General features: G+C 44.7%; 1 protein-coding gene across 1 annotated transcript in view; it reads right to left on the bottom strand.

Annotated features, from left to right (window-relative positions):
• SPOCK1 (SPARC (osteonectin), cwcv and kazal like domains proteoglycan 1) overlaps positions 1 to 12,939 on the bottom strand; it is a 478,475-nt gene that overhangs the window by 263,690 nt on the left and 201,846 nt on the right. Inside the window, exon 2 of the mRNA XM_058540847.1 lies at positions 223 to 268. Coding sequence (XP_058396830.1) covers positions 223 to 268 — 46 coding nt within the window. The remainder of the gene's footprint in view (positions 1 to 222; positions 269 to 12,939) is intronic.

The raw sequence follows: 12,939 nt of genomic DNA on the forward strand, positions 1-12,939 counted from the left end.
GTCAATTCAATAAAATTTTTTTTAATCTGTCTTAGACATAATCTTAGACAAACAACCAATTTGATAAAACAATTTCTATCACCCCAGTCAATTCAGTCCCTACAGTCAATAAAATAAGACAGCTAGCTGGCCTTTGTGGGAACAGTAACTCAGCACGCAAGGAAGGAAAAATGAGACTTCATTTCCCATGGAATATACAGCAAGAAATATTGCAAACTTTACCTTGGTCAAAGGGCTTGTTGGGATTCCAGTTTCTGAAATAATCATCCTATATAAGGAAAAAATAGAAAATGAAGGTCAGATTTCAGGAAGCTTCTCACATAACTGCATAAAAACCTGCCTTTATCCCACCTCCCAAAACACAAAGGAAAACACTAATGGCTTAGAAATCTTTCCCCAAACAGGCATTAACGTGCAATCAAAAATATCAATTTACTTTTCAAATTCTTGTCTTTCAAACTGTATTAAACACTGGAAATAGTAAAAACATTTCAGCCTAATATGAAAACAGCACTGCTCTTCCTGGTTTGACAGATAAACCAAGACACCGTCTAAGTGCAAGGTGTATTTGTTATCAATTATACCACAGGTGATGCCTTGTTGCTGTCACTTATGAAGAAGCCTCTGTTTGCAACAGCTGATAATTCAACTGTCAACGTTTCTTTGACATGGAGACGTGTAACTTGTGGTGCACAGTTCCAGTTTTCCAACACTCACAAAACCTAAAAGCAGGGGGCTATTCAAATATTAGCATTAACCACAGGCATACATTTAGCTTAATACCATTTGTCCTGGATGTGTAAAGATAAAACAAAGGCTGGCCAATCTGGCCGATTCATAACCGTGTCTTTCTTACATGTAGCTAGCATCAATTTATGCTCCGAGGCTAGACACTTGATTGCCTTGAAATTGCAAGGGTCTAGGTCACTCACTTCTTCATAGTTACATTAACCTCTTCCCCACTTCCAATAATATTTTCCTACCAAACGGCCACTGTCCACTCTCTCTATCCTCCCCCTCAACATTCATCCACCTCACTGTTCCTGGGCACAACTACTCTGTCAGCTAAACTACACAGTTTGCAAGGTGAAAAGGCTTCACCCATGTACAACATCCCCACACCATTTTTAGGACATGTGCCCCTTTTCAGTTAATTTCCTCCAGAATAAACCCAAATTATTTGCTGTATGTGTTTTTGGCAGGTACCCTGTATGCTGCATACAGTTTCAGAAAGCTGTCTGAAATGAAGCCTCAATTTCTCTTCCAGAGAAGTTAATTTACATCACAGTTCACAATTAGTTTAAATTATTGTCCATGCTGTCTCTTGCTGCAGTTGATCTGTGACGAGATCTCCTGTAAATTTTATTTGCCTCTGTGTTGTTCAATTACCTGGCTTTATTAGATCCTTGTTGAGTTCACCTAAGCCCTTAAATAGGTTTTAGGAAACCAGATTTAGAGTAAAATCAGAACATATTGGTTCTTGGGCAGTGATTCCATTTTCCAGAGCATGAATAAACATGAACAATTTCCTCTGGATCCTGGAGATTCAGCATTAAACTATTTTTAACTCCAAGGAACTGGCCCACTTGGTTCTGGCTTTAATTTTACGGCATAACTGACCTTCTCACCCATCTAGTTAGGAAGTCTCCAAGGTCTACACCATGAAATATCACAGAGAAAGTTTAAAAGAATCCCTCTGCCACATCTCTCTCCATTTATTATTTTAAATACAATCCTAATCCAAACTAAGTGGTTTGAAACTCGGCAGCCAGTGTTAAATGATTCTAAGTTGGGGCTGGGTGGTAGGTGGGAAATTTAGCGCCCGATTTCTCAGTTGGATGGCCAATGTACTCTTAGCCCTAGACACAAGCATGTTACCAACACAGCCTGCTGTTCACAAGGGCAAGAGAAGAGATAACCCAGGACAAACCCATCCTCGCCACCGGAGAAAAAATAACGAAACGTCCATCCTTTCAGCTGTGGTTCAACAATACCCTCTGCACATACAAAGGACAGCGTCATGTCCAATGGCAATGTGAAATCTTGTGAAATATTTTCTACTTGAACATGCTGTTCTAATACATGGAAGTCCTTGGAAGCTTAGGATGTGTGTCTGACAGGGAAGGACTGGAGCCAAAGACAAGTTCCTTTGCTTTAATTTCACATGTCACATTCTCTTTGATGTCAAAGTAAGGGTTGAGCAAGTCTCAAGAACTGAATATTCCTTCGTGATTTCAATACACTTTATAACTTGGATGGAATGTGAAGTATTCTTCTGGACTTTGTCACTTTTCCGGGTTAACTATAATTGCCATTTTTACATATTTCTGGGGGAAAATCATGGTTTTAAATATAAAGCATCTAAAAGCAGATATCTGCATTAGAATATTTAAAACCCATTGCCAATGTAATAACACTGCCTAATTGCTGCCAAAATGTGAAAGCACACCTGAGTCAAAACTCATTATGCAAAATGAGACCTTCAAATAGTCTCTTGCCCAGCAAGGCCAAGCAGAGAAGGAAAATGATTCCCTGTGTCTGACTGCTTTTGCCCTGCCTTAGGAAAGTGGGTTGCAAAGCCAAAACCAATGAGCCAGGAGCTGATAAAACCTTGGGTGTAACTGCTTTAGCTGCAGTTGAGAGAGAAACCCCATATCAGGGGCCAAGATCATGAAGAAGCTCTCCAGGCACCAGAGCCCATTTGGGGGATGGTCCATGAGCACAGGGGAGGGGGCTTCTTAGCGGGCACTGCTGCAGCAAGGTCCGAGTATGAGATGTGGGAGCCCACGGATCACCCTTTCACACTGTACGAGCCAGGTCTGACTGGCCTGCACACATGGCAAGCCCAAGCAGCTGGGCTGTATGGATCAATCCACTTTGCCTCTGGAAGAATGTCCGGAGAGGTAGCATCCAAACCCATGTGGAAAAAGCCAAAGAGAAAGAAGGCCTCTTCTAGAGCTTCACCTCCTGAGAACGTGCTCATCCCTGAGTCCCACTGAACAATCAGGATGCTCAGAGGACATAAAGGCAGCTGTCTGTGGCCCTGAACCAACACTATCAATATCAGGGCTGGTCATTTCTCCAGGGCCTAAGACCCAGGGGCACCAGCACAGGTTTCCCTTTCTTATTTTCTATCTAAATAAAAAATAGAAAGTATATTTTATGTTACCCCAGAACAGACCCACAACTTCCTGTGCTGTGGACAGTTCTATCAGTTTTTTAACAGTTACAGTTCCCACCATGGGAGGTAGTGTACCTGCCCCCAATACCACCCAAATGCTGCACTGTATCCAAGTGTGTTCTGCTGCATGGACCCCAGAGTCCGGTGCAGATACCAGAGAAGTGCAGAACTATAAGAGCCCTCACTCTGATCTTCTTTCTGGCCCAATGGAGTTGTGGCCTGTTAAAATTCAGACAGTGGTGAAAGGCATATTGGATGTGTTAGATCAGACTTGCCAGGAGAGGTATATCTGCCTGAGTTGGCCTCTTAACCGGTAATTTTATCATCTAGTGATGAAGCTCTTAAAAATGATTTACAAGGACCCCATCAACGGTTAATTTTTTAAACATAAACCTAAATAGAAAGATGCATATCTAAATATAGTCATTTATTAAATTCAATAACTCCTATTAGTGCATTATACAAGTTGAAGAATGAAGGATGGCAGTGTTACTACACATGTATATTTCATGGGCTCCGTTGCATGGGATAATGATGTCAGGCCTCTACTGGACAGGGAAGAGAACAGTCTTCTAAATTCTAACCACACAAGGAAAGGCTGGTTTCATTTCACTATAGCACTTCTAAGTGAAAATAATCCAACTCTTTAAGGACTGTTAAAATCTGGAAGAAACTATAAATTTAAACAGAGTCTCAAACTTGATCATACTGACTTATGTCCAAAATCATGAAATATCCCAGGGTAGCATAAAGTCATAGTAAGAAAGCACAAAAAGTCAGCATAAAGTAAGAAAGTGACAAATCGTGACACCTGATTAGGATGAGGAAGAAGGGAGTGGTGCTGGTGGTAGAGGAAGAATCAGAGACTAGGTATGATCACGGCTCTTATTGCTATTTTTTTAATCCTCCACAGCTGATCAATACTGATAAAACCATATTTCTCCATTTATCTCACTAATTAAATATCCTGCTAACATAGGACTGGATCCTGTGAAACTATTGGCATCCGGTGGATGCAAAGGAATTTAACTCTGAGTTTTCAACTACTTTAGAGATGTTCTGTTTGGATAAGAATTCATGGGAAAGGAAATCTGTTTAAAACATATATCTAACACATGTTATATATAATAGATATTAGTAAAGATATAATATTTATCAATATATAATGTTAATAAAATATATATGTACACATATATACATATATGCCAAAGAACATTCTGCTCAATAATACATCTTCCAATGAAATCTTTAAGTCTCCCTAACATGAAATCATGCAAAAATATTCCTACTACAATTTGACTGATTAAGTCTTTGCATCATGGAAGATCATAACCAATTGGAAAGTCTATGATTCCAGCCCATTTTGAAGGGGAACCTGAATTTTTCTTCCACTGTCCCACAGTCCCAAAATGACTGATGCAATTTAGCTCAAATATACCCAGGAATTTGCCTTTTGAGAGGTGCTTATTTCAGCTCCAAAGAATACCAAAACAGACTCTGAGGAAGAGATGAGGTGGCAGAACCAAATGGAAACCGTTTTTGAAGCCCAACTCCTTTACTCCCACTTTTGAAGATGATGATGTAATTTATCCACCTACAGCTTCAGACACTACAGATCAAAGACATTTAGCTCACATAAAACAGATCATTTCTCCTTCATACATATTTTATCTAAGTTGTTTGAAACGTGTAGTTTCATCTGAAGATTATCTGAGATAATACAAATTACCAGCCTAGAAAATAAATGGGAGCCATATTTGTCTCGACTGGGAGTGAGCAATGGAGAACAGGTACCGATGAAAGTAAGGTGAAGCAAGGGGAGATAGCCTCTTTGGGGTAATCTGCATCCACTGTAGATAAATACAAAAGGGAGAAATACTGCCCTGCAAGGTCAGGTGGACTGAAGCCTGGTTTATGGATCTTGGTAGAGGTAGATCCTACCTTACCAAACCCAAAATCCTTACAAAGAGATCAATTAAGGGACTATAGGCAAACTGATCTCAAAAGGATTCAGGGCAAACTAGTTCAGTTAATTTTCTGCGGAGAATAGTAAGGCGGGCTGGCTGGCAGGTGGGAAGAGTTTCTCTAATATGATAACAGAAGTCACTGGAAAAGTGAGATTTCCAGATGATGTTAATAAGTGCATCACCTGTATAATGTGACACCTGGCTATAATTTTAATTGGTGTGCAATGGAAATCCCTACTGATCAAGCTGTTGGGAAGTACAAAACATTCCATTTATTGGGAAAGGAGCTACCTTCCCATACAACCACCTCATCTCCGAGCTGTTTCCAGTCATCTCTCTGGGCAAGCAATGTGCTGTCAGATTCCTCTCAGTCAGGCCTGTCCTGCCCACCTCTGGTGAAGAGCTCCACCCAATGAGAGTCCTTCTGAATGACATCCTCAACCAAGTGGCCTAGCTTGGGCAGCGACTTGAGGCCCACCCAGCCTTCCCTCCACAGACCCTACTCATGAGAACTCTATATAGCAGGGACTGGGAGTTGTGTGAATTAATATATTTCCATGTGAAAATACCACCCGCACACACCTGGCCCTACTTCTGAGCTGGGATGGGTCTTACTCACCTGCATATTCCCCTAGGCATCACTCAACAGCACACAATGAGTTCTGGCCAAATTGTTTAAAATGTAAGTAAGCTGTGCCAGCTTTCACATCTCTGTATTCCTGTGAAGTTCCCATAACTGTTACTGGTGTGTGTGTAAGAACAGGTGGGTGTATTTTTAATTTTTTTTTTTTTTTGTGAGGAGATCAGCCCTGAGCTAACATCCGCCAATCCTCCTCTTTTTTGTTTTTTGCTGAGGAAGACGGCCCTGGGCTAACATCGGTGCCCATCTTCCTCCACTTTATATGGGACGCCGCCACAGCATGGCTTACCAAGCAGTGCGTCGGTGCGCGCCCGGGATCCGAACCAGCGAACCCTGGGCCGCCGCAGCGGAGCGCGCGCACTTAACCGCTTGCGCCACCGGGCCGGCCCCAGGTGGGTGTATTTTTATACACACTCTAAATCACTTTCTTCCTGAATAGAGTGATTCTTTGATAAATTGGTCTGACATTTGGTATCAAGTCCTGCAGGCCTTAGACAAAATGATTTAGAAAATAACGATGTCAGTTGCTCTTCTCTTTCAACAAATAACCCACCAGCAAAACACAGATAATAACTGACAATCATACTTGTACTGTAACTAATGAGAAAAGATAAAGCAGCAAATGGACTGTTTATATGCATTTGATAAATTGCATCCCCGGGATATACCAATGAAATAAATGTGTGCGGTGCTGGTTCACTGAACTAAAACAAATATTTACCACTGAGATTTACGATTTACAATGAAATTTACATTATTTGCCAACTATTTCAATGCTGTGTCTACATACAGTTGAAAAGTCAAAAACCTACCTCAACCTCCTGAATACGAAAGCATTATAAATGAGAAAAAATAAAAGAATCACATCAAACAATAGGAAGGAATGTAAACATTTTCGATAATTGCATCAAATGTTCAAATTATCATAACATTAGAAAGATCATAGGCAGATATTTCCCTTTAAGTCACTGACCATCATTCCCTTGAAAAGGTCCCATCATAAACTAAGTTCATGGGGAAGAACATCTGGTTATCAGGTGAATGACTGAAGCAGGGAGAAATCTGAATGCGCTCTAGTGACCTGTCATTACTGTAAAACAGCTAGCAAAATCATGATTAAGTCCAAATACTCAGTCACGATTACTTTCTGTGAGAATTTCAAATGAATAATTTCCTGTGACATTGGTCCATAGGGTGAAATTCAATAAAAATCCCAAGATGACATCAGAGACCAAGAGTAACAGATTTTCTACATTTCTGCAAAGAAATTCTTTCGCCTTGCAGCTCCAAAATAGCTCGAAGGGCTCTAAAACCTGAGAAAGACATGGATTTGTGGCCTTAGGAAATATGTAGAACAAACAGGATTGTCATGGCCCCTCCAGCCGATTAAAGGATCACAACCACCACAAAGAGCTCCCCCTTCCTCAGGACATTCTGTCTGTCCATCCAAGGTGGGCGGGGAGGAAGTGACCTGCTGACTTGCTCTTAAAGAGCAAAACTGAGTCTGAGGTTCCTTCTCAAAATATGCTCTGCATGTGGCTTTTTCTTCTGGGAATAAGAATGGGTATACAATGCTCCATGTGTACGCTGATCAAGACAAGGGTCAGCTCCCCAGACTCAAAGCCATCCATACCCTTAACTTCATTAGCAAAATTGTCAAAATTCCTGAGCTAACCAGGAACAGCCTTCTGAATATCCAGGAAGGAGAAAAGAAGCCAGTACTATGGGGTCAAAGGCAGAGGAGACACCACAAGCAGCATAGGCTTTGAAGCAGATATGGGTTCAAATTCTGCCTCTAGCACGCACCAGCTGTGTGGCCTTGCACAATCCACTCAGCTTCCTTGACTTGCATCTGTAAAACAAGACCACTGCACCTACCTTGAAGGATGAGTCACAATGATTCATGATAATGGGGCAAAGTACCTGGTTTATTATCAGGCACATAGAATTACTCCATAAATAAAAGATGTGCACTTTTGTGTCCTTCTCCAGAGGTTTATAGTACTGAGATGCCCCAAGAACATTGAGAGAAACAGGCTTTGTAGAAATAATGTGTTTAAAATTTCAATGATGTGACTTCTTATGCATTTCAATCTTACCAAGTAGGCCCAAGTGAAGGGAGACCAATTGTACCTGGGAAAAATAATTATGAAATATTTTAAATGCATGCAATTTTATTAGTCTTATATATGAAGATTGGCTTAGAAAAAAAAATTCAATGAAATGTGGAAACTTGAGTTGCAGGATGTTTCTGTTTAAAGGTCCGGCCCTCACTAAGGTTTAGTGACACTGTCTATTAAAAAAGGATAATACTTATACTATAGATTTGTTTTGTGCATCCAGTGAGGTGTTTTGAACCATTGTTAGGTATTACACATCATATAAATATAAGTTTCAATTACAATTATCCATATCCTGATAAGGTAACTGGGCCTGCTATGAATGGGCAAAATTTCTGCATAATCATTATTTTACACATAGAAAACAGATGGAGCAACCCTGAAAGGGTCCATCTCACTGGCACACCAAATAAGGCTCTTGCCATCCTGTAGCATGTAAACCCTTCCTTCACAGATAATGCAAATTATACTGGCCCGAGGCCCAGCCCCGTCCAAGAATCACCAAATTAATTAGGTCCCACCATCTTTCTGAGAATGCCACTCCTGTCATCTCCTATGCTAGCAGGCCTCCATAAACATCCAGATGCTACCTTTTAGAATATAAGACACCAGCTATTAACATCACCTCACCCCTTCCTCACCACCCATCTTTTGTGGGAGGTGCTGACTGCAGGGATTGGGGAAAGCAGTGGTTCTCATCATTGGCTGACCACTGGGGTCACCGTGGAGCTTTCCAAATGCAGATGCCTCACTCTGGAGAGGCTGATTCAGTAGTCTGGGTTGTGGCCTCCACAACGGAAATTTTTAAAGCTGACCAGATGATTCTTAATGTGTAGCCCCCATTGGCTAAAGGAAGCCACACACTAACTCAATCATAGTGACTGAGAGGTGACCGGGGAAAGGCTCCACAAATAGCAAGTAGTAGTACAAATAGCAAACCAGGCGCAGCCCATCAGAGGCCTTCTCCCCCAGCTTCCGGAGCTCTCCAGAGTTGTCTCCATCTTCCACTCTCAGGTCTGCCCCTTGAGGCATCCCCAGCTCAGTCCACCCAGCTGCCCAGGAAAGAACCCAGGTCCCAGGCTGGACTCCTCCCTTCTCCTTTCCTCAGCCATTCAGGCAACGACCAGGCCCTCTCTGTTCTCACTCCTGGGTCTCTCCCGTCTCCCGCTCCTCTGCATCCACACAGCCTCTCCCTCAGTTTAGTCCTCCACAGCTTCCCCTCCGCTCACTGCCACACGCCCTAACCAGCCTCTGCCTCCCTCCAGCCCTGCCCCGGCTCTTCTCCACACTGCTCCTACAGTGACCTTCCGAGGAGACGTTCTGCTCACATCACCCCCCTGCTGAAAATACTCGAGTTGTTCCCAAGGCCAAGCTCCATAGCAGTTTACAGGACCCGGCAAGGTACGGCCCCTGCTGAGCCTTCCAGTCTCCCTGCAGCCACATCCCAGCTCACATGCTCCATTCTAGCAGTAAATGAACGACTTCTCAGCCCTCCAGTAGCCCATGCTCTCTTTGACCTCTGAAACTCTGCACACGCTGCCCTTTCTCTGCCTGAAACACCCTTCCTCGCCCTTCTTGATTAACATTTACTACTGCACAAAATCCCAATTTAGACAGTGCTTCTCGTGGGCAGCCCTCCCTGTCCCCAAGCCCTCCACAACTGAGGCATGTCTGCTGTGTTGTCTGAAGCACCCCCGTGCTGCCCCCAACAGAGCACTGACCCGCCCACACTGCAGCAGCTGGCTACTCTCCTGCAACTCAACTACAGAGAAGGCAGTCGCCGAGGCCAGGGGCAGGGTGTCTTCACCCCCAAACCTCCAGGGCCCAGCACAGTGCCTGTTTTGCAACAGGTACTCAATAAGCACCTACTGAATGAATAAAGAGAATGATCCAACCTGTGCTGTTTTTATGCCAGTATCTTGGGCTGCAACCTCCCAATTAATTCTCCTTTGACTCAAAACTGCAAGTTCTGTGACCTGGAGGTTTCTGAGGAGAGTGAAATGGGCAACTCTCTTAGGGTGACTTCAAGCGGGGCAGTCACTGGAACCTGCGACCAGCGGGGATGACGTTGGAAGGTCTTGGAGGGATCGACCAAGCTCTGCTGGAGGCGGACAGGTGAACCTCTTCCCGACATCCTCGCCGCACCTCTGCTAATACCCTGACTCACCCTGAGGAACAGGCAGACCTCATGACTTGGCTCACCACAGACGAGCTGATATCTGATGCCAGATTCAGGACTTGCATCAAGTTGAAGTTCAAATCAAAAAGTTGAAACCAAATCAAAAACTCAAAGTAACAGTAACATTAGTATTAATCTTATAGTAATAATAGCAGTGACTGTATTTGAATGGTCAAAATGTGCCAGGCATTGTGCTAAGTCCTGACTGTGTTTTATTTCACTGAACCCTTACAATAACCCTCTGAGACAGGCATAATCAACATCCCTCTGATATAGTTGGGGAAACTGAAGCTTGGAGAGATGAAATTACTACACAAGTTCACACAGCTAGTGAGAAGTAGGACGGGGATTTGAACTCAGTTTTGCCTGATTCCAAAGATCATGCTCTAACCCCCACACACCACTACCTCAGCAGCACCATATAAAGGGAGGAGCAGTGAGGTATGGGAAGACTGGAGACCCTGGAGAGAGGACATGGTGGGGCTGCCCTGTGAAGATGCCGGCAGGAGATACCAAGGGATGGGAGATGAATACACAGACCAGAGGCCTCCCAACAGCCCTCTATACTGCTGCCATGACCCTTAGTGTGAAATGGGGGCTGGAAACACCTGCTTCACAAGGTCTCTGTGATACTGGACAGTAAGTCCATCTGTCATGCACCTGGCTCCAGGAAAGCAGGCAGGATACCCTGACTTCCTGATCTACCCCTACCCCAGATGGCTCCCTGGGCTTCAGAACTATGGCCATCAGCCCTGATGATAGCAGCCTCAGGAGTCCTCTGCCTTTGTGCGGTCTGTACTGAGCACTCACACCTGTCTGCCACCAGCACTCTCTGAGTCCCAGTTCAAAGTGAAGCATCCAACACCGACATCAAGGCATGGCATGTTAGAGTGGTGGCTTTGGCACCAGCCAGCTCTCTGGGAACCTACAGCCACAGACTTCCCATGAAATTTTCATTAGCTGCACAGCTAGGCCTGCTACAGTTCCTCCCAGCCCTGCCATTCAGCCTCTTCTCTTGGAAGGAACATCTGGGAAGGGTAGCAGTAAAGACCCGCTTCCTGTGTCCCCACAAATGTTCTAGCAGCCACCCTGCCTGCATCCTGTGGTTCTGGCCCTGGACCACTTGCATAGCAGATGCTCCTCATCAAAGCCCCAGATGAATCTGGTCAAGGTCTTTTGTTCACCTCCAGCCAATGGTGTCACAGTCGGGATCTGAGAGTGCTTATTTGAAATTTGCAATTTCTGAAGTGACATTTACCCCATGGTAGGAGGTTAATCAGAGCAGGCTACACTCCTGAGCTACAATTACCAGCAAGGCTTCCATGGAGAAGGGTAGGCCTTCCCTCTCTGTGGTACAGCCATTGCTGTAGCCAGGGATCCATGAGGGTAGAACAATCCCCTGAGACTGACTGGACCCACACTCCCGAAGGCTGCTGGGTCCGATAAACAGGATCACAGAGACAAGCTACCTTTCCTCTCACCCAGCAAGCATGTATGCAACTCAGTTATGGATGTAACACAGTCTCTCACCCCCAGCACTGCCAGAAAGATGCCTGGTTGACTCAGGAGACTTAGAGAGATGACCACAAAGCACTTCAGTCAGGCTCCACACTTGGGAACTCGCTCACCTGGTCCTTCGGACAGGTAGATGATGAATTTTTGTCATGCGACAAGATGGAGAGTCCCAAGAAGCAACAAGAAAACTGTCCTCATCCCAAGAGTAATGTGAGTCCCCCAATAGTAGTTCAGCCCCCACTACCAGAGGAGCCATGTACAAGTCCACTCCATGAACATCTGGCTGTACTGCTCCCCTCCAGGGGGATTTCTGCAATCTGGCCATGCTCATTTAGGGCCTGGGGCACCCAGAGACAGAGTGAGGTTGAAGCTGGAAAGGAAGATGCCTGATGAGACATCCAGACTTAATCTACAGGCATTGAGGAGCCACTGGAGGGCTTAGTTGGAAGTTGATGCCATCAAATTGGTATTTCCTGAAGCATGCTGGGCTCACTGGGTGTGGGACAGACTAGAGGGAGCCCAATGGAAACCAAGGACAACAGTGGAGAAGTTCATTCCGCATATGCACAATAATCACTTCTGGAGCGTTTGCTGTATGTCTGCCCTTGTGCTAGAAAACAGATATGGGTAACACTCGGCCCTTACCCTCAGGAAGCCCACAGTCTGGCTAGGGGAGAGGGAACCAGAAATGTAAGTAGATGAAGCATAATATTACCTGGTAATGTCATTGTGAAAAAAAAAAAAAAAAGAGCCACGGGAACTCAGCGGAGGAAGGCACCATCTATTCCAGAGAACCAGGGCAGCCTCTACTGAGGAAGGGGCACTCAAGCTGGGTCTGGATGGACAAGGGGTTTTCCAGGCAAGGAACATGCACAGGGTGGGACAGGGCACCGCTGGCAGAGGAGGCAGCATGTGCAATGAGCAGGAGCAGGAATCTTTATGGCAACATCTCTCAGCTCAGCCAAAAGGCGATGAAGACTGAGCCCATGTGCAGCCACAGACAAGAAACAACAGAAGCCACCTGCCAGCTTTGCCCTCCGTCTTCCCACCCCCTCATCACCACACCGCTCAGTCTGCCCTTTGCTCTGGGACTAGGAAGCTCTGTAGCTGCTGTGGCTGGTTACTGGCATCATGACAATCTGTCCACTCTAGCTGGAAGGCTGAGCAATGACACTGTCTGAAGAAGCCACATTGATCCATGGCATGCCTCCCCAGGGACAAGGGCCAGCTCACACAGTGACCCTTCCACCCTCATCAGCAAGAGTCCCCATGCCACCTGTTAAGGACATGTGTGGGCATTATGAACCACAACTGGAACCAGCTAGTCTGTGTGCCCA

The sequence above is a fragment of the Diceros bicornis genome, chromosome 1 (assembly GCF_020826845.1).
Source record: "Diceros bicornis minor isolate mBicDic1 chromosome 1, mDicBic1.mat.cur, whole genome shotgun sequence".
Classification (NCBI taxonomy): domain Eukaryota; kingdom Metazoa; phylum Chordata; class Mammalia; order Perissodactyla; family Rhinocerotidae; genus Diceros; species Diceros bicornis.